Source organism: Pseudophryne corroboree, chromosome 1 (genome assembly GCF_028390025.1).
Source record: "Pseudophryne corroboree isolate aPseCor3 chromosome 1, aPseCor3.hap2, whole genome shotgun sequence".
Taxonomy (NCBI): domain Eukaryota; kingdom Metazoa; phylum Chordata; class Amphibia; order Anura; family Myobatrachidae; genus Pseudophryne; species Pseudophryne corroboree.
Window position 1 is genome coordinate 295983971 of NC_086444.1, and position 22119 is coordinate 296006089.

Here is a 22119-nt window from a genome sequence, read left to right on the forward strand (position 1 = left end):
TGGGGGAACTGCACTATAGGAAGAGTTGTGCCAGCCATAAGACAGCGTGAGAACATCTCTTTTACCAATATGATAGAAACAGGCCCTAGAGAGACTAGATACAAAAGAGAATTGTTTACTGCAGCAGATAAAGCCTGGATGTGGTTCCCTGCCTGGACAGGCTGGGGAACTGAATTAGCAAATAAGTTGAATAAATATGCGAATATTATGGATGGGATAATTAATGAGACCACAAGTGCCATCCATGCTATCAATGAGGAAATGGCTCAAATTAGGAAGGTGACCCTACAAAATAGGATGGCTCTCATTTACTTGTTAGCTATGGAGGGAGGAACGTGTGCTGTTATATGGGAGGAATGTTGTACCTGGATTGAGGACTCACATGACCCCATAGAAGCGCACATGAATAAAGTAAAGGAATTACAGAAACAAGCTGGAGACATATCCAAGGAGGGATGGAATCCCTTCTCCTGGATGGGGACAATTGGTGCATGGTTTAACAATCTGTTATCAGATTTAATGAAACCCATAGTGGTAGTGATAGGATTGATTGTATTTCTTTTGATCGCTTGGAAATTATTAATGTGCTGTATTTCTCATTTAAGGAAAAATGTGGATTCGCTCACTTAATAGGAAGAATGATAACAGCCACAGGGGTGACCGTCTGACGGCCTAGCCCAACTGCCCATCTCTTCTGAGAGACCCCTCAGTTGTTGTAAGAGTTGGGTGGAAGACATCATCTCTGAAAGAGGGTCCCGCAGGTGCACTTCGACAGTTTGGACACCACCCCAGAGGGAGTTTATCCCGAGAAGTGATTTCGACGAGTCAGTCATTACGATTCCAGCGAATTCACCGAGTGGTCTCTGTGCCCTAGTGCACCTCCGGCTGCTGTTATTATTCTTACAGCTAGATAGATAGGTGTGTGAATGCTTCAATAAAGGTGTGTGAATGCTTAGCAGAATAGCAACCGCGAGGCAGTACTTAGTCAGTTCTCCCTCTTGCGTACATCCTGTCTCAATTGGTACTTTGTCACATAATAAAACCTGGGGGCATCAGAGTACTGGGTGGACCTAATTCGCCCGGGAAAAGCGGCTGCTAAAGGACAAGACTTTGACCTGCAGGTACCAATTGACTGCGGGGTGTGGCAACAGAGTCAGGGTAGGCCCAGGTGCGTCTGTGGCTATATCATCCCCAGTCACAGTCACACCACCTTCTTAGCATTAGTAGTACTGCCATTGTTACCTTTTAGTTTATGTTTTTATATATGTGTGATAATAAAATTATCAAAAGGGTGAGAATTGTTAAGGAAATTTAAGCAATGTATAGAATCTATTCTGACTTTTTAATATCATGTAATACTTAACAGACATTATTATGTAAGATGTTTTTCTGACAAAGAATGTAGGTTTGTGACAAGAACTTGCTTTACTTTGCTAAGTCACCCTAGTCTTGCTGATTTGTGTCATGTGCTCACCCAGGACCAGATGGTGTTCGATAAGGAGGAATGGGCCTCAAGACCTGCTATGATTGGTCCAAGCTTGGGTGGAGCAATTCTTTGTAATATGCAATATTAGGGGCCATCTATGCCATGTTCGAAAGGCAGATTGAGCTCACTTGTAATTACTTGTAAAGTGCATGCTGACTGTCACTTTATTGTAATCTTGTTCTGCCATTATCAATATAAACTTTGAATTTGGCTACAACTATTCACGTTGTGCTTTTTTTTTCCACAACAATTGGCAGCATTTATTTACTACATTAGCCAGATTCGGTTTCCCTCCCCAATTCATCTCCATTATCAAATGTCTGTATTTTAATGCCCAATCCCATATTTCTTGCAATGGACTTTTATCTACCCCTTTCGAAATAAAAAAAGGCACTAGGCAAGGATGCCCCCTCTCACCTCTTTTATTTGCCCTTGCCCTAGAACCCATTGCCATGGCTCTTAGGGATTCTTCCTCTTTCCACGGGATAAAAATCGGTAACAGGGAAATTAAACTATCCTTATTCGCTGATGATATGCTACTGTTTATCTCAGATCCCCACCTTTCTATCCCTGCTGTTTTAGACCTGCTTCTCTCTTTTGGGTCTATAGCGGGCTACCATGTTAATATCTCCAGGGCCGGCGCTACCACTAGGCAGCTTTAGGCAGCTGCCTAGGGCGGCGACCACTGGAGGGCGGCACCGCAAAGTGAAAGTGAAAGAACACACACACTCCTCCCGCTCCTATTCTTTAAGAGGAGCAGCTCGTTGGCGCCTGGCCCACCACGTCTGACTGTCTGCAGTGCAGTGCCACTGCCTTCAAACGTGAGTGTGCCGCCCTAGCTACTTCAGTTCATGAAGGAGAGTCCTGCTGTCACCCGCTGCCCTGGTCGCTGGTCCGCTCCGCTGCTGCATCAGGCGCCGCCTCTCCGGGAGATCGAGAAAATTGTTATCCGCGCCCCCCCCCCATGCAATCCCGGTGCGTCCCACATTATGACCTGACACTCAGTCACAGTCCTGACTACCCGCCGCTCCGGTGCTCCCCGGGCCCCACGCGATGGTCTCCGTCTCCCGCGGCAGGCGTCCCCCCCCCCTTCACCCCTGCTTTTCGGCACAGTGACTGACTGTGACAGTGACACAGGTCAGACTCAGGGCAGCACATGAAGGAGTCACCCGCTGCCCTGGTCCGCTCCGCTGCCGCATCGGGCGCCGCCTCTCCGGGAGATCAAGCAAATTGTTATCCGTCCCCCCCTTCCCTCCCCGCAATCCCGCGGCCGCATCTCATCAGTACCTACCTGCAGTACTGGAGGCAGTGCCGGGGTATGGTCCATGGAGGGGGCAAGGATAGATAGAAGTTTGGGCAATACTGGGGGGTAAAGGAGGGGGTTTGGGGCAGGCAATACTAGGTGCAGTGATAGGGGTAGGGAGGGGGGTAAAGGTGAATAGTAGTTGGGATGGTGTTATTGGCACTGTGTGGCCACCACTGAGGTCTGGCCACAAGCAGTAGTAGCGGGTGCACCACAGGTAGCAGCAGTGCCTGCACAATAGCTTCATGTTGTATTCTCATAGATCCTTAGCTTGGTCTAGTTGTGAGTGGCACTGGGAATATCAGGGCAGCGCCACACTCACAACTAGACCAAGCTAAGGCTCTATGAGAATACAACATGAAGCTATAACGGTGTGCTCTACCTGGTGCAATGTGTATAATGGTGTGCTCTACCTGGTGCAATGTGTATAACGGTGTGCTCTACCTGGTGCTATGTGTATAACGGTGTGCTCTACCTGGTGCTATGTGTATAACTGTGTGCTCTACCTGGTGCTATGTGTATAACGGTGTGCTCTACCTGGTGCTATGTGTATAACGGTGTGCTCTACCTGGTGCTATTTGTATAACGGTGTGCTCTACCTGGTGCTATGTGTATAACGGTGTGCTCTACCTGGTGCAATGTGTATAATGGCGTGCTCTACCTGGTGCAATGTGTATAATGGTGTGCTCTACCTGGTGCAATGTGTATAATGGTGTGCTCTACCTGGTGCTATGTGTATAACGGTGTGCTCTTCCTGGTGCTATGTGTATAACGGTGTGCTCTACCTGGTGCTATGTGTATAACGGTGTGCTCTACCTGGTGCAATGTGTATAATGGCGTGCTCTACCTGGTGCAATGTGTATAATGGTGTGCTCTACCTGGTGCTATGTGTATAACGGTGTGCTCTACCTGGTGCTATGTGTATAACAGTGTGCTCTACCTGGTGCAATGTGTATAATGGCGTGCTCTACCTGGTGCAATGTGTATAATGGTGTGCTCTACCTGGTGCAATGTGTATAACGGTGTGCTCTACCTGGTGCTATGTGTATAACGGTGTGCTCTACCTGGTGCTATGTGTATAACTGTGTGCTCTACCTGGTGCTATGTGTATAACGGTGTGCTCTACCTGGTGCTATGTGTATAACGGTGTGCTCTACCTGGTGCTATTTGTATAACGGTGTGCTCTACCTGGTGCTATGTGTATAACGGTGTGCTCTACCTGGTGCAATGTGTATAATGGCGTGCTCTACCTGGTGCAATGTGTATAATGGTGTGCTCTACCTGGTGCAATGTGTATAATGGTGTGCTCTACCTGGTGCTATGTGTATAACGGTGTGCTCTACCTGGTGCTATGTGTATAACGGTGTGCTCTACCTGGTGCTATGTGTATAACGGTGTGCTCTACCTGGTGCTATGTGTATAACGGTGTGCTCTACCTGGTGCAATGTGTATAATGGCGTGCTCTACCTGGTGCAATGTGTATAATGGTGTGCTCTACCTGGTGCTATGTGTATAACGGTGTGCTCTACCTGGTGCTATGTGTATAACGGTGTGCTCTACCTGGTGCTATGTGTATAACGGTGTGCTCTACCTGGTGCTATGTGTATAACGGTGTGCTCTACCTGGTGCTATGTGTATAACGGTGTGCTCTACCTGGTGCTATGTGTATAACGGTGTGCTCTACCTGGTGCTATGTGTATAACGGTGTGCTCTACCTGGTGCTATGTGTATAACGGTGTGCTCTACCTGGTGCTATGTGTATAACGGTGTGCTCTACCTGGTGCAATGTGTATAACGGTGTGCTCTACCTGGTGCTATGTGTATAACGGTGTGCTCTACCTGGTGCTATGTGTATAATGGTGTGCTCTACCTGGTGCAATGTGTATAACGGTGTGCTCTACCTGGTGCAATGTGTATAACGGTGTGCTCTACCTGGTGCAATGTGTATAACAGTGTGCTCTACCTGGTGTGTGCTCTACCTGGTTTCAATGTGTATGATGGGCTGGAGAATGGGTACTGGTGTGTGCTTTTGGTCGCTGGGGGGTTACGAGCAGGCTGAAGTTTTGCCTAGGGTGACGAGAAACCTTGCACCGGCCCTGAATATCTCTAAGTCTGAACTTCTCTGCCTAGGCGCTTCTCAAAATACCTTGACTGCTTTTCTTTCCTCTCTACCATTTTGCACCTCCCATACTTCCATAAAGTATTTGGGTATCCAGATACCTTCTACGCTATCACCACTATATTCATTAAATTTTTCCCTTATTACAACCAAAATTACTAACTTACTGAATGGTTGGCAACTCCTCCCGATATCACTTTTAGGACAAATTGCAGTTATACAGAGTATAATTTTTCCAAAAATGTTCTATATAATGCATAAACTCTCGATCTGCATAACCACTCCTGACTTAGGCAGGCTGTGGAGGGTAATGTCTACCTTCTTATGGTCAGGGAAAAAGCCCAAAATAGCACTCTCCAAACTTATGGCCCCTCATAAATCAGGCGACATGGGGCTACCCGACTTTTCCATATACTCCCACTCGGTCATGTTTTGCTACGTCACTGACTGGCTATTATTATTATTATTATTATCCTTTATTTATATGGCACCACAAGGGTTCCGCAGCGCCCAATTACAGAGTACATATGCACATAATCAAAGCAGGAAAACAGTGACTTACAGTTGAAGACAGTATAGGACAAGGGGTGTAGTACTGGTGACCGGCGGTCTCCTGACCGCCGGTCACCTTACCGACGCCGGGATCCCGGCAGCATACCGACGCCGGGATCCCGGCGGGGAGGGGCGAGTGCAGCAAGCCCCTTGCGGGCTCGCTGCGCTCGCCACGCTGCGGGCTGGTTGGCGACCTGCGGTCGCCACGGGTTCTATTCCCACTCTATGGGTGTCGTGGACACCCACAAGTGGAAATAGTCCCTGTTGGTCGGCATGCCGACCATCGGGATAGTGAGCCGTCGGGCTCATGGAGGAGGTCATGTGACTGTCGGTCAGCTGACCGGCGGTCATATGAATACCACCCTAGGACAAGTACAGGGTAACTAAGCATAACTACACCAGAAAACATAGAGATAAGTTCCAGGTGGCCACAAAACTGCGGGATCTGGGCAGTTGAGGATTATTAAAATAAGAAAAGGATACGCACGAGGGAAGAGGGCCCTACTCGTGAGAGCTTACATTCTTAGGGGAGGGAGAGCTTACATTCTAAGCTATCTGATAAATTCACCTTCACTGACATTCAAATCGATGAGGCTCTTTTCTCCCCCTACTACCCAGCAGCTCTCCTACTCACACCGCCCACTCTCCCCCCCACCTCAATAAATTCCCACGTTTTGTTTAAAGATATCTACAAGACCTGGTGGTTGGTTAATCGACGCCTCCACAGAAACCCTCTATTTGCTTCTCTTATACCACTATGGGGTAATCCTGCGTTCCCACCGTCCACCACTAATTCCACATTCTGTCAATGGAGGGCTAAGGGATTGAGTGACTCCTCCAAAGTCTTCGGTCCTGTCGGCAATTTTATCCAATTTGTTGATCTTGTCACCAAATTTGATATTTCACACAAACATTTCTTTATGCACTTGCAAACTCGACATTACCTTTTTCCCTTTGCTGGTCATCTACATCTCCGTCTCAGACTCAATCTACCGAATTCTTTTCTGACCCCTTACTACCATTATTTTCCCTCAGTGTAAGGAAAACATACCGTATCGGTTCTCTTTACTCTCTCCTTACTGAACGTGCCTCCGAGAAGAGATGGACGAGTGTTAGTCTAAAATGGTCCTCAGACCTCAACTATAAACGCACCCGTCCAATAGATCATATGAATTCCCGATATCTACAGATTATAAAAGCCCTTCAGTCTGCCTATTTACAGGAAGTTCACATTAGAATGCTCCACAGGGCATATATATCACCGGCTCAATATGATCATTTCAAACCAGAGAATTCCGCAGAATGTAATAAATGCCACTGTGCAGTAGCGTCCTTCATTCACTGTATATGGGACTGCCCGTACATACAACGCTTCTGGTTCAAAATCCTTAATTATATTAAAAACATATTTAAACGCTCGGTCACTTTAGACCCAGCAGCGTGTCTATTGGCTGATTTTACGAACTGGAACCTAGGTCTGAATAAACAGGAGTTTACTCCTCTACTTACAATTATAGTCACGGTTGCGTAGAAGGTAATTTTAATTCACTGGTTGTCGCGCACTTCTCCTTCTCTCTCAGAGGTACAACAGAAATTACTACAACTCATGTATTTTGACAGGAAAACCGCACTGGCCAATCTGCCTACGGGGACTATGATGTTTCATTAAAAATGAGTCTTCTATATCCTTTCACTCAACCAATCGACTCAAGACTCTATTTTTGCTCTCCTAGACCAGACGGAGTCGTCGCTCCACAAGAGAATTGTCTCCTTCTCCACATAACCCATCCTCATCTTTGGTCTCCTAACTGATAAGTTCTTGAAGCTCATCCTCGCTTCCTCATATTCACACATATTCTTTCCAATCCCTTCTTTCCCCCTGTATGTGTTTCAGTTACCCCCCCCCCCACCTATTTTATTTTCTTGATGTAAATTACTACTACTGTGTATTATATGACTTGTTCAATTTACATCTTCACTAAGACTAAGACCTGTTTATTGTGTAAATTTATGCTAGATAATGTAGAGTCTTTTTGAGGTGTATACTTCTCTATGTTATACAATATTACGCAAGTCTCTGTCATGTAACCATTGTTTCTTTATTGAAAAAACCCAATAAGTATAATTTAAAAAAAAGAGCTACAGCGGAGAGTGATTAAGTACTAACCATTAATCTTCTAACTATCAGTTTACACGCAGTATTTGACTTTTGACAGGAGCTGATTGGTTGGTACTTTAGCTCTCTCCAAGCTCTGATACATCTTACACTAACAGTTTGTTTGGAAAAAACAAAAGTCGCTGACCTGCTGTTATTTCCAGTTCTGCATTATAGAAAGTAGAATGCCTTCTCCTGGGGCAATTTTGAATAATTTATACCTAAATAGAAATGTTAGCTCACCATGTGATTTACCTGTGATCAGCTTGTGATGCACACACCCTTTGCCGTGTAAAACTTTTAAGTCCTAGTACAAATAGCCAAACAATGATACATGAAAATGCTTACTCATTCAGATGACAGAAGGATCATGGGCGGGAACACAGAAGAAAGACCCTGCTTTTGCAATAACTTATGGCAGAAATTTACAGACTACAGTGCATATACGACTTCCTCGTACAGTGACTTGGTCACTTTATTACCTTAATATACAGTATATTTCCTTGTGTATACAAAAACTAACTTTTATTAACTTTAAAGAGTTTTGTTTTACTGTACCCATTTGTCGAGTACAATTTACAATGTTTTACGTTGGGGCACTTTTCTTTTAAAAGTGTACTGTGTACAAAAGCATGTGACTTGCAGATAGAATGATGGTTTGATAGAACTGTGTACATAAATTGATGTAATATATTGTTTTTATTAAAAATAGTGATTCTACCCAGAAAATGTTCTCAACTCCTGCTCAGTAGGTACTACCTACACTGAAATCCCTCATTTTCAACACCTAGAGACTTCAGCTGTGTTCTAGGGTGGGATGCCAGGGGGCAAGGGTGAAATGGAGAGGGGCGGCATTTTCCTAAAGAACAACTTTTGTTTTATTCTATTATTATTATTACTAGGTGCTTCATCGCGCCCTACGGGCGCTCTTCACACCGTCGCAAGGGGCTACGCCCCCTTAACCCTTGCATGCCTTTCTGGGGTTTAATATTTGTATTATATGGAGTATTACCTGCATTCCTTTGTTAGTGGTTAAATATTGCACAATGAAAGGGCGTGCGATGGTGAAGGAGGCGCAGCCCCTTGCGACGGCGTGAACAGCACCTGCAGGGCACGATGTACAGAATGTAGCGGGTGCGGGGGGGACTGCGGATGGTGTCTGTAGATGCTGCGGGTGGAGGGGAGGCAGAAGTGGGGGTGGGGCCCGGATGGGGAAGGTTCGGGAGGTGCTGCGCGTGGGGGAGGGGCAGAGGAGTGGGGGATGCAGATGGGGGAGGGGTCCGGAGGCACTGCAGGTGGGGGAGGGGCAGGGGTGCCACGGGTGGGAGAGGGGCAGGTGTGGGGATGTTGTGGATGGGTGAAGGGTTCCGGAGGTGCTGTGGGATGGGTGTGCCGGGGGTTGGGTAGGGGACCGCAGGCACCATGGGTAGGGTAGGGGCAGGTACGGGTGTTGCGGCGGATGGGAAAGGAGGTCCGGAGGTGCTGCAGGTGGTGGAGGGGCAGGTGCGGGGGTGCCATTGGTGGGGGAGGGGTGGGTGAGGGGGGGACCGCTGATGGAGGAGGGTGTCTGCAGATGCGGGTGGAGGGGGGCAGGTGTGGGGGGAGACGTATAAGGGGGGTGAATGGTGGAAGGGGCCTGGAGGTGCTGTGGGTGGTGAAGGGGTGGAGGAGTGGGAGCCACGGGTGGTGTAGGGGGTCTGGAGGCACAGCATGTGGGGGAGGGGTGGAGTGCCGCATGTGGTGGAGGGGAAGGTGCGGAGGTGTAGTGCATTGGGGAGAGGTCTGGAGGCGCTGCGGGTACTGTACATGCCATAAAAGGTAGTTGGAGGGTATGCAGTAACAGGGCCAGGACAGGGGTGACAGGGTCAGTACAGGGTTGACGGGGCCAGGACAGGGGTGACGGTGCCAGGACAGGGGTGACGGGGCCAGGACAGGGGTGACGGGGCCAGGACAGGGGTGACGGGGCCAGGACAGAAATGATAGGGACAGGATAGGGGTGACAGGGCCAGGGTAGGGGCGGCAGGACCAGGACAGGGGTGACGGGGCCAGTATAGGGTTGACAGGGCAAGCACAGGGGTGACAGGGCCAGGATAGGGGTAACAGGGCCAGCATAAGGGTGACAGGGCCAGGATAAGGGTGAAAGGGCCAGGATAAGGGTGAAAGGGCCAGAATAAGGGTGGCAGGGCAAGGCCAGGGGTGACAGGGACATGACAGAACACAGGGCACGGGAGAGATTGGTATTAGGGACAAAACAGTGGTGACAGACAGATGTGTCTTACCGGAGTCACTGCTGCTGGCTGCTGCTGTTCCATTCCAACCTGTTGGGATCTGCTGCTGCTGGAGACTTGGCATGGCTGACTCTCTCAGGCTGGAGTCCTGCTTTCTCTGCCAGTCCGCATCCCTCCCCCCCTCCTCAGTCACACACTGCAGACCTCGCGCAGCTGCCGGGCACTGTGGTAAGGTGAGACTGGAAATGACTGGTTAGCCCCCAGGAGATGCTGCGGCTGGAGGGAGGAGGGGGTCATAGCATGCACGTGGCGCGGACCTCACGGCTTCCGGGCACTGTGGTAAGGGGAGACTGGGAGTGACTGGTTAGCTCCCAGGAGACGCTGCGGCTGGAGGGAGGAGTGGGTCAGAGCCTGCAAGCAGCTCGGATTTCTGCAGCGCTACCCGCCAGCTAAAGTGTGTGAATGAGCTGAGCGCACTCCACTGCGGGTGGCAGCGCTGCAGCTAGCGGTGGGGTTGCCGGGGCTGGAGATAACAGAGGCAGTATGGAACCTGCACAGCGGCAGGTGCCCCACTAAACTGCAGCTAAGAAGCGTGGAGTGTGTCAGAAAGTGACGCTCCTCCGCACCAGAGAGACCCTGCTGAGTATGCCGATGTGGGGGGTCAAGCACACAGTGAGCCGGTGCCCGTCTGTCTGTATGACATACCCCTCACACACCCCCATACCTCCCAAATGTCCCGATTTTCGCGGGACAGTCCCATTTTTTTGGGTCTGTCCCGCTGTCCCACCCGCGGGTCGCAGTGTCCGGCGGTGGGGGGGGGGGGGGGCAGTTGGAAAGCTCCTGTACTCGCTGTTCTGCTTAGCAGAGCAGCGGTGAATAGTGGAGACAGAGGGAGAGGGGGCATCAGGGGGTAGGGATTACGGGGGGGGGGGGGGGGTTCCAGCAGCAGAGCCGGATTAAGGGGGGGGGTGGCCAGGGGATACGTACCGTTGGCCCCACAGTTTTAGGGGGCCCCCCGGCTGGAGTAGCTCTGTCCCAGCTCAGAAGCTCCCCCCAGTCCTGCCAGCAGCAGCGGCAGCATTGTGCTACAGTCAGCACACGCTGCTGCATATTGGCAGGTCTGTGGTGTTGCAGGGAGGCAGCAGTCTCCCTGCTTTCTTCTCCCTGTGCGGGTGTGTAGGGGGAGCGACCACATCCTCTGGATTTAGCCCTAGCTGAGGGGCCAAAATCCCATAAAAAAAATAAAAATAAAAATCGGAATTTGCATAAGGGGGCGTGGCCGCGCGGGCCGCAATTAGGCCACGCCCCCAACCCACAGCAGGCACAGCAATGAGATAGGGCTCCCCTGTCTCAAGTGCCCTGTGCCCCCCGGACTCATAATCAGCCCCTGGGGGCATGCCAGCAGCTCACAGAGCGCTGGGCATGCTCCCTCACTGACGAAAACGGGGGCCCTCCCGTGAAGCTACGCCCCCTTTTCGCCGAGTGTGTTTCCCTCCTTCTGCCTGGAGAAAGCTCCTGCAGAAAGCTGGGAGGTATGCACCCCTGCCTGTGACATGCCCAATGCCCATGCTATCTGCTTCTGCTCCTAGTCTCCTGTAGATTTGGCCAGATCTCTGTGACTCATTTGAATAACTCCGCCCACTGTTGTGACTCCGCCCAGCGTTAGCAAATGAATCACAAGGTCACAGAATAGGGCTATTATATAGGAGATTATTATTATTATTATTATTATTATTATTATTAACAACAACAGTTTTTTACATAGCACAACATATTCCGTTGCGCTTTACAATTAGAACAACAGTAATAGAACAAAACTGGGCAAAAACAGACAGACATAGAGGTGGGAAGGCCCTGCTCACAGGCTTACAATCTATAGGGAAATAGGCATTGATACACAAGGATAGACGCTACCTATTGCATAATGATTCTAGTAAACAAATGAACCTGAATCTCCAATTAACACTTAGGAGGTCATTCCGAGTTGATCGCTAGCTGCCGTTGTTCGCAGCGATCAGGCTAAAAATTGGCATTTGTGCGCATGGGTATGCACTGCATTGCGCCGACGTGACGTACGGGTACAAAGCCCTTTGTGGTTTTGCACAGGTTCTAGCGACTTTTTCATTCGCACTGGCGGCCGCAAGAAGATTGACAGGAAAGGGGCGTTTCTGGGTGGTAACTGACCGTTTTCAGGGAGTGCTTCGAAAAACGCAGGCTTGGCTGTGTGAACGCTGGTTGGGTGTGTGACGTCAAAAGCCAACCATCCAACGTTAGAATCAACGCACACGAAGAGTAAGTACAGGGCTGGTCTTGTTTTGCACAAAGTGTTTTTGCAGGCACTCTGCTGCACAGGAGTTCGCACTTCCACAAAGCGAAAATACACTCCACAGTGACAATGCGTTTGCACGGCTGCTAAAAACTGCTAGCGAGCGATCAACTCGGAATGAACACCTTAAGACTGAGATATTCCAAGAAATTCAAAGCAGGTGATTTACAAACAGTGGCAATGGGTACCAACCTATAACAATCTGATGTTTGATTTCATTAGTCAGAGGAGAGATAATTGCTGATTGATTGGTATCAATTATTTCTAAATTTTAGTCTCACATTGTCCTAGTAATTAACTCCCTGAGTCTCAGGCTGTGTCAGTGTTCACACGGTGAGATATTTTCTTACAGTTTTGACTATATAGTCAAAATCGTAAGAAAAGTTAGTGCAGATCGCAAGGTGAAAGTCCCCTAGCGATCCCGATTTGATGCCGATGCGCGGTCCCGCGCGGTCGTCATCGCAAGCCTAGATAGACTGTGCAGGCAAGTAAATTTTGACTATCTCTATAGAAGAGATAGTCAAAATTGACACTTAGCCAAAATCGCACATAGTCAGTATCGCAAGCACAGTCTTATGTGCTTGCGATGCCGACCTAGCCCCTGTCGCATAGTGAGAATCGGGCTGAGCCCGAATCTCACCGTGTGTATGCACCATTAGATATAAACAGTTAAACACAGTTATTAAAGAACGCACTGAGTGTACTACTACTGGTTTTACAATAAGGAGTATTTTTATCATTGGTGCCAGAGGGGCGCCAAAAAGTCTAATTTCTTATTGACGCTTATCCCAAAAATAAGAAATATTTTCTTGGAACTATTTAACAAAAAACCCTTAATGGCGCAGCACCTCCTATAGGTGCCTGTTTTGCTGAAGAGGTTTGCAGTAAATGGACAGTTATGGCTACATGTGCAATATTGTTTTGCAATAGCTGGGACAGGCGCAATATCAAGACTTTCAGGGAGGGATCAGAACATCGCTGCCCATGGTGATGCTTTTCCCATAGAGGCCCAGATTTATCAAGCCTTGGAGAGTAATAAATTGCACGGTGATAAAGAACTAGCCAGTCAGCTACAGGCTGTGTTTGAAAAATGACAGTTAGGAGCTGATTGGTTGGTACTTTATCACTGTTCAATTTATCACTCTCAAAGGCTTGATAAATTGGGGCCAGAGTTTGAGCAGCTAACATTATGTAAATATGATATTCGTTATCAGGACCAGGGTGCACATAGCTAAGTGTACACTCACATTACATCAGATATTCCATTTCAAATTCAAACTGAATTTTACCTCAACCTTTCTAGTGCTTTATTGCTTTAAAAAAATTTATCACAATTATGAAAAGCTGCATCCACAAAAATAGCAGCATTTTGGAAGTGATACTTTAGTTAGGGCTCAATTTAGAACATTATTTGTCAACTTTTAAAGTAACCCTGCTATTCAGCAAAGGATTAACAGAGAAGATAACGCAATTAGCTTCTCCATTAATACCCATCTGCACAGAGGCAGAACTCTGGGAGGCAACGGAGTCAACTGCCGCCGGGCTCCTGCTCTGAAGGGGGGCACCTCTCCTCCCATTCTGTGACACCATTGAATTAAGTTAATTGATAGCTGCCACTATCTTTTCAGTGGCCGACTTCCTCACTGGTCCCTGCACTTTACAACTCACACCCTCTCTATTATACTTAATATACACATTTTACAAATGTCACACCCAGTATTAGAAACCACAACCTATTTACACTGGAAGCAGACACCTTACTGATGAAGCTCCTGTTTAGGAAATATGAGAATTTTAACTATATGAAGATACTTCTCTGACAATTACATGTAACTTCATATAGCTAGAATTATCATGCTTCCTCTACCGGATCAAATAACTCCATCAGTAAAATGTCTGCTGTTAGTGTAACAGGTCATGGCTTCTAATCCTGGGTATGACTGCTAAGAAATGTGTGATTTAAAATAAAAGACAATGAAATGTATAAATACAGTAGATACATTTTTTCAGAACACACACACACACACACACACACACACACACACACACACACACTGTATATATATATATATATATATATATATATACACACGCACATCTACATACATATATTTATCTTAATATAGTAAATAGGGGAGCACCAATATTTATCTTGCCTCCGGGCAACTGGGACGAACTTACGCATCTGTATATATAACTGCAGATCTTGTAAACAGCACATATATCTGCCAGTGTGTACCCAGCTTTTTTCAGCTCCACTGTGGGACCAACTGTCTGGGGACTGGCAGATTTTGTAGCAAGGAGCTGTTTCTGTCCAGTGTTCCGGGTCCAGACCGTTTCGGTTTTTACTGTCTGTGCCTTCTCCGCAGGGGTGCTAACGAGGCGCATCATGCACATTGTGGGGTCTATTTATGAAGCTGTGAAAACAGTGGAGAAGTGAGTATGTGAAGAAGTTGCCCATGGCAACCAATCAGCTACTCCATACAATTGTATAGTATGTAAATGGTTAATGTTACTTCAATGCTGATTGGTTGTCATGGGCAACTTCTCCACTGGCTCACTTCTCCACACTTTTCACTGCTTCATGAATAGACAGACCCCCGTGCTGTAAAGAGAGTGGATCTCAGGACACCAGAAACGAGGGCGCTGAGTCAAGTTTTCTATACCTGTAACTTATTATGACTGGAATATAAATGACATTATCCATTAACAGCAGCAGTCCGGGTGACGGGTTTAAGCATAAACACGACACGTGGATCACTGTGTTTATGTTGTGACTGGAAGACATATAAACCTCTCCTTAGTAGAGACCCAGCGAGAAGAGTCCTCCTTCCCTCCTTCCCCTCTGAGTCACCCTCACTCCGGTGCCCGGACACTCCTACCTCAGCCTAGAAGAGGGTACCAAGGCCATCCATCCCACAGACCCAGGCTAACCCCTCCCGCGAGTGGAATAGTCAGTAGCATTACAGGCTGCTGCTGCTGCTGCTGGAGTGTAACGTGTCCCACGCATAGAAGTAATGAGTTGGAGATATTGCTGGTAGAGGACGCGCAGTGGATTATACTATGGGAACAGAACACTTTGCGTGGATCAATGTCACGGCGACAGAAAGCTGGAGAGAGGTGGGTACACACAGCATCTTGTCTGCCACCATTTACCCGGCATCTGAGTATTATCTCTATACCCTCTACTCCCTCATCATTGCTAGACACCAGGAATAATGTCGGAGATGCACATTTCATGTGACAATGGCTGAAAGTGTAAGGTGATTGTACTTGGTCTTCTGATCGTTGTATGTTATTTGTAAACTGTGCTACCTTAATAGTTCTGTAACTAGCCGTCTGTTGTCTGGGGATTCGTGACACTTGTTCAGCTGTAAATAAATCTATTTCGAATTATAATTAATAACAAGCCTCCTGATTGCTTATTAATTTGAGAGCAGAAGCCTAACAACTATAATTGTAGGTATAGATTGCATGAGCGCAGTGGTTTTTATAGTTTACTTGTTCCGCTGTTGTTTCCAGTAACAGAGAGGTGAATGTTACCGTGTGATCCTAACAAAGGAGTGATTGCCAGTTGTCTGCTTGCACTGTAAGCAATATACTTTTTCTATATATTGTACTAGAAAAGGTTACAGATAAAAATGAGGGTACTTTACAATACATGACTTACTTTCTATTAAAATACAAATCCACATTGGTACAATTGTAAAAACTGAGTAGACTCATGATGTTTATTGTACAATAATGCACTCTTATGGCAGTAATGTGCTACATACTGTATAGTGCAGAAATGTGCTTTTATGCTGTAATCTGCTACTTTTCACTGTGCTGTAATGGGCTACAGTATTTTATACAGTTATCTGCTACATACTGTATCTTATGCAGTAATGTGCTACTATATAGTGTGCAGTAATGTGCTACATATAAAGTATCTTAAAGCAGATATGTGCTCTCTCATGCATCAATGTTATATTGCACAGTGATGTCCTATCTTCAGCTGTGCAGAAGTAATATGCCAGAGTAGTTTATGCATATATGTGCTATTTTATGTAGTAATATGCTATCTGGGATTATTAGAAAGATGTAATTTCCCTGCACATCAATTATACTTTGTCTGCAGTGTTCAGCAAGGTTATCACAATAGGATTATATGGGAACACACTTTGGGGGTCATTCCGAGTTGATATCTCACTAGCAACTTTTTACAGCGCTGTGATCAGATAGTCGCCACCTATGGGGGAGTGTATTTTAGCTTTGCAAGTGTGCGATCGCTTTTGCAGCCGACGGCGCAAAAAACGTTTTTTTGCAGTTTCTGAGTAGCTCTAGACTTACTCAGCCGCTGCGATCACTTCAGTCTTTTTGGTCCCAGAATTGACGTCAGACACCCGCCCTGCAAACGCTTGGACACGCTTGCGTTTTTCCAAACACTCCCAGAAAACGGTCAGTTGACACCCACAAATGCCCTCTTTCTGTCAATCACCTTGCGATCGGCTGTGCGAATGGAGTCTTCATCACCCAGCACCGATCCTCTTTGTACCCGTACGACGCGCCTGTTTTGCCGAGATATAACCTGATCACAGCGCTGCAAAAAGTTGCTAGCAAGTGATCACCTCGGAATGACCCCCTTTGTTCAGTTAAACTTGAAGAAAAAATCCAAGGTTTGGTTCATTTTTTTACTAACTTTGGTATTCAGTGTGTACGAGCCCTAGGGTGATGAAGTCCAATGAAATTTGCTGAATTGCAGTACCAAAGTTACCTGTTACATATTACTATATTACTGTGTATTATTTTATCCCAGCATTCTTCATACCTTCTCTATGCCACATTGTATCTATGCCACATTGTATCTGTACCATATACAGTAGCTCTTTGCTCCTGTGCTCTAAAGCTGTATAAGTTGTCTTTTCTTTTATTCTTTGTTCATTGAGTCTTCTTAGTTCTTACCACCGTTACCCAATCAGTAGCACTTGCTTTGCATAAATTCTTTGGTTGTTTCTTGTATGAGCTCTTACATTGAATCTGTTGTACTGTATTTAATGATCATATACTGTAGCTGTTAATATTTGCAGATTCTTTGGAATGTATTAGCCTTTGCCAAGTATTCCTCATACTGAGAATCAGTTTGTCATTTTGTAGTAATGGGCCATACTTTGCCCTGTAAGTTTCCAGGTTCATGAATTGTAGCCACAATATTATTAAAATAAAAGTTTGTGTATACTGGATTAAATAAACATTTCTAATAACAAATGGCACATATCAAGCTTTATCAAGCTCAGCATGACACGCAATGTGTAATCATTTATTTACACTGACCTAGGCAGTGGTATGCCCCCAGCCAGCCATCCTATTTCATTATTAATATTTTTGTGTTAAGCGGTGCTCTGTACATGGAGCATTTTTTTTGTTATTGGTAAAAATTGCGCTTCTCTGGCCAAATATCTCCTATTTACATAGACCACAGAGGAAAAGTAAATTTTCATGCAAGTCTTGAGCAGTTAGAAACTCACAGTCCTATCCCCTCTACTAGAATATATCAGATAAACTCTGCTCTTCACATGCTGCCATGGATCAAACGGGATGCAGTCAATTTACCTCCAATCAAAATCCCGACGGTTGAAATCCCGACAGCAATTGACTGATGATCAAAATCCCGACAAGGTCTAAATCCCGACATGGACAAAATACCGACAAGGTCAAAATACCGACATGTACAATGCCGACAGGTCAAAATTCCGACATGATTTTTTCATTGAAACCGACTTGTTCATACTTTACCATCCCAGTGGACCTGGAGGGGGAATATAATAGTGTGCCCGAAGCATTGCGAGCGCAGCGAGCCATGCGAGTGGACGCGGTACACTTATATGGTGTCCATGTCGACCTATGTCGACATACACACACACACAAAATGAAAAACACATGTCGGTATTTTGACCTGTCGGCAATTTACATGTCGTATTTTGACCTTGTCGGTATTTTAAATGTCTGTATTTTGTCCATGCTGGGATTTTGACCTCGTCGGGATTTTGACCGTCAGTCAATTGCTGTCGGGATTTCGACTGTCGGGATTTTGGTTGGAGGTATTTCATACCGATCCCGATCAAACGGAAGTACCTGATTTGAGTTACGTAAATCCAGCACAGATGATCCAGAAAATCAAAAGTATATGTAGTGTTTTCCAGATACTACTACTACTACTACTACTACTACTACTGCTAATGCTAATGCTAATACAGGTTGAGTATCCCATATCCAAATATCCGAAATACGGAATATTCCGAAATACTGACTTTTTTGAGTGAGAGTGAGATAGTGAAACCTTTGTTTTCTGATGGCTCAATGTACACAAACTTTGTTTAATACACAAAGTTATTAAAAATATTGTATTAAATGACCTTCAGGCTGTGTATATAAGGTGTATATGAAACATAAACGAATTGTGTGAATGTAGACACACTTTGTTTAATGCACAAAGTTATAAAAAATATTGGCTAAAATGACCTTCAGGCTGTGTGTATAAGGTGTATATGTAACATAAATGCCTTCTGTGCTTAGACTTGGGTCCTATCGCCATGATATCTCATTATGGTATGCAATTATTCCAAAATACAGAAAAATCCCATATCCAAAATACCTCTGGTCCCAAGCATTTTGGATAAGGGATACTCAACCTGTACTAATAATAATACATAGTGACTATTTCAACCCTGTGACCTTAAGAGGTGAGAGAAAAGCAGTTTATTTATTACTTCAAATCTATGTAAATCCTTTAAGTGATGGATCTCTTTTATGACCATGTGTTTCTTAAAAGATGTAATATCTTCTCGTAATGACTCATATAAGATTTACTATATGATGCTCACTGTTTCAAATAAATCTGAGCTGGATCCCTCAAAGTAACAAACTCACCTGAAATAGTATTTGTGTCTTACATTATATAACCATAAAGAATACTATCATGAAAGTGAAAGTGGATATCTAGGTTCTTCTGCTTTGACATATGTCCTCTCCACTGAAGGTTGTTGCAAGGGTTCTCAGCTCCCTAGATGAAACCTTACAAACTTACTGGAGTCTATAAATAGCCAATTACTGATCTATATACATTTTCTAATAAAATATTGCTGGCTGACATAAAATATTGCATACTATTGCGGATATCTTGGGTTGCATTCCGCATTTAGGCCCTCATTTATCAAGCCTCGGAGAGTGGTAAATAGCACGGTTATAAAGTACCAGCCAATCAGCTTCTAATGCTGGCCATACACTTGTGCGATGCCCCACGATGCAACATCGCGGGGCATCGCACCGGCAGTTCAGGTGCAATGAAATCGCACATGAACTGCCAAAGTGATTACCATGCGATCATGTGATAGATCGCATGGTAATCACGTGATGGGCACGTCACCGCCGAGTGGGGTGCCCATCACACATCGCAGTGCGATATATCTCATGTGGGCTTAAAACCACATGCGATCGTGCTGTGATGCGAGAAATATTAAGTGCAGCACATATTATCTTGAGACGCGATATTCGACCAGCGTGCCCACGCATCGCGTCTCAAGGTACTAAAATGTGCATACAATCCTTCGATTTCTCTCACAGATGTGGTCGAAAACGAAGGCTAGTACCGATAATCTCATAAGTGTATGGGCACAATAACTGATATGTCACAGGCTGTGTTTGAAAAATGACAAATCTATGTAGTGTGCAGCTACACATCCAATCTCTTGCAGCCACACACTACATAAATCTGCTTAGCTGCAATGCCGATCATTTTTTCACAAAGTACAAGGTATGCTTCAAATAGTGAGAATTCTCTTGCTTAGTATTCTCTAGCTTTCTATGCAAGGGCAGATAGCTCAATAAAAGACTGCTATGCCAAAGGAAATGGGTTTGAATCCCAGAAATGGCAATATCTTGAAATGTAATAAAGCACAGTGTGACTGAATAACAAATAACTCTCAAATTGAGTACATGAATGTTGTATAGGTATTAGCGACAGAAGGGGTCAGGGTTAGAGACAGGGGCAGTCAGGAGATGTTAGTCTTCAAAAAGGGGGGAAGCTGCAAGTAAAAGCTGACTGATACTCTATTTCCTCCCGGTATTGTACACATACTGTAGCTATAGCTGCTGAGCAATATAGCTACAAGTAGCAAACAACAAATTGGTGGGAGTGGTCAAAATCAAGGTCAAGGTACTCGTCAGGCTGATTTGTCTGTATTGATGCCTCTAAGTGGCAGCTTTAAATAGCTATATCCTGCAGTCTGCCATCTGGCATGTAGATGGAGACATACTCTTTGAAGTTCATTATAATGTGCATCCGACAAAGTGTCTTGCACCTGGTTTCTTGTGTACATATCCCTCCATCCTCCGGATCTTGTAATATCTGCTCCTGCCTATACGTCTTCTGCATATCCCGAGCAATCTTAGTAACCAGTGAACTCCCTTCTTGTGTGACTGCACTGTATCCTGCTTATGGGATTTCCCCACACTCTTATCTTTTTAGAGTTCCTGGACTGTATGTGCTAACCTACCCTATTCATGTTGTATTATTTGTATGTGTTCACTGTTTTGTTCTGGGTTGTGCTTATTAAATATGTATTTATTCACACCTGTGTTATACTGTAGTTTGCAGGCTGGATGAGAATGGTCTGTACTGTATGCCCAAAGCTGGTATTTCACCTTCTTGGATAATCTCTCTTTTAGAGATCATGATCGATTACAAGGCCTAAAATAGTAATCAGCCTGAGTCACTCAATGATCTTAACAATAGTCTATTTTTGGATTTTTGTTTTGGTACTTGGTGGTTCATAAGGTTCTGAGTGTTTTATCTTTTTCTTTTCTTTTTGCCTTTAATCTTATTTCACTGTTACTTTTGTCTGCAGCATTTTGTGTTTTAAGGCTCTCATTTCTTGTTACCTTCTTGTGTGTTTCTCCCTGGATTTTGCCAACTTCCCACTGCTATCATGGTATTGATAATATATAATACCTTATCTGTTGTGTGGGGTAGAGTGATGTTGAAGATTAAAATGATGATTTACAAATGACCAGAAAATTATATTCCAGAAATTACTCAATACCTATATCTATTAGTTGATATATATAAATAGAAATTTTAGATCTGCTCATCTAATATCAGTTTTGAACCTTACAATGCAACCATACCACAGTTTAGTAAGCTGTCCCCTCCAGTCTTGTGTACTCATCTGCCACTATGGGGTAAATTAACTAAAGCTTTTAAAATTAAAAGTGATGTTGCCCATAGCAACCAATCAGATTCTGTCTATCATTTTCTAGGATGCAATAGAGAAATGATAGACAGTATCTGATTGGCTCTTATGGGCACCATCACCACATTTTCAGTTTTAGAAGCTTTAGTAATTGAGTCTTGTTAGCCCTTACCCACCACCATGAGTCCTGACTACTTATCTGCCACTCACAGTCCTGTTCTAGTCTGGTCAACCCATCTTTTATCTACCTTATTGTTATTTAATTCAAGTCCCGTTAATTAAAATATCTTCTGTATCCAGCCAATGCAAATATATTGAATATTTTATACTACAATGGGACTTCAGAGACTGTTCTGTGAATCTTCTTGATTCTAAAAGTATCTTTATGATGATCTTTGAGGATACTTGAGATGCCTGGAATGCCCCCATGCGTGTTGCTTAGCTTAAACCTATTTTCTATAGCCTTTTAACTAGTTCATCTTCTGAAATTGATAACGTTAAGGTTTTAACTAATGCTTAACTCAACAAATTTTAGACTCCTAGATTTACTAGTATTCTAGCTGTGTAATCCTGGCACCCTGAGAAATTAGTAGGATTCACTAAATATTTACTAAAACCTGATTCATAGAGTAGACTTCTTGGTTCACTTTCAGTCTCTGCCACTTAGTCTGCAGTCCTGCACTCTAAGATGTTAGCCCCAGTCCAGCACCCCAAGACTTC

General features: G+C 45.1%; 1 protein-coding gene across 1 annotated transcript in view; it reads left to right on the forward strand.

Moving 5' to 3' along the window:
• The first annotated feature begins 14760 nt into the window (after nt 1–14760).
• The window catches only part of TMEM116 (transmembrane protein 116), a 135787-nt gene continuing 128428 nt past the window's right edge, over nt 14761–22119 (forward strand). The window contains exon 1 of the mRNA XM_063964368.1: nt 14761–15289. Coding sequence (XP_063820438.1) covers nt 15233–15289 — 57 coding nt within the window. The 5' untranslated portion in view covers nt 14761–15232. The remainder of the gene's footprint in view (nt 15290–22119) is intronic.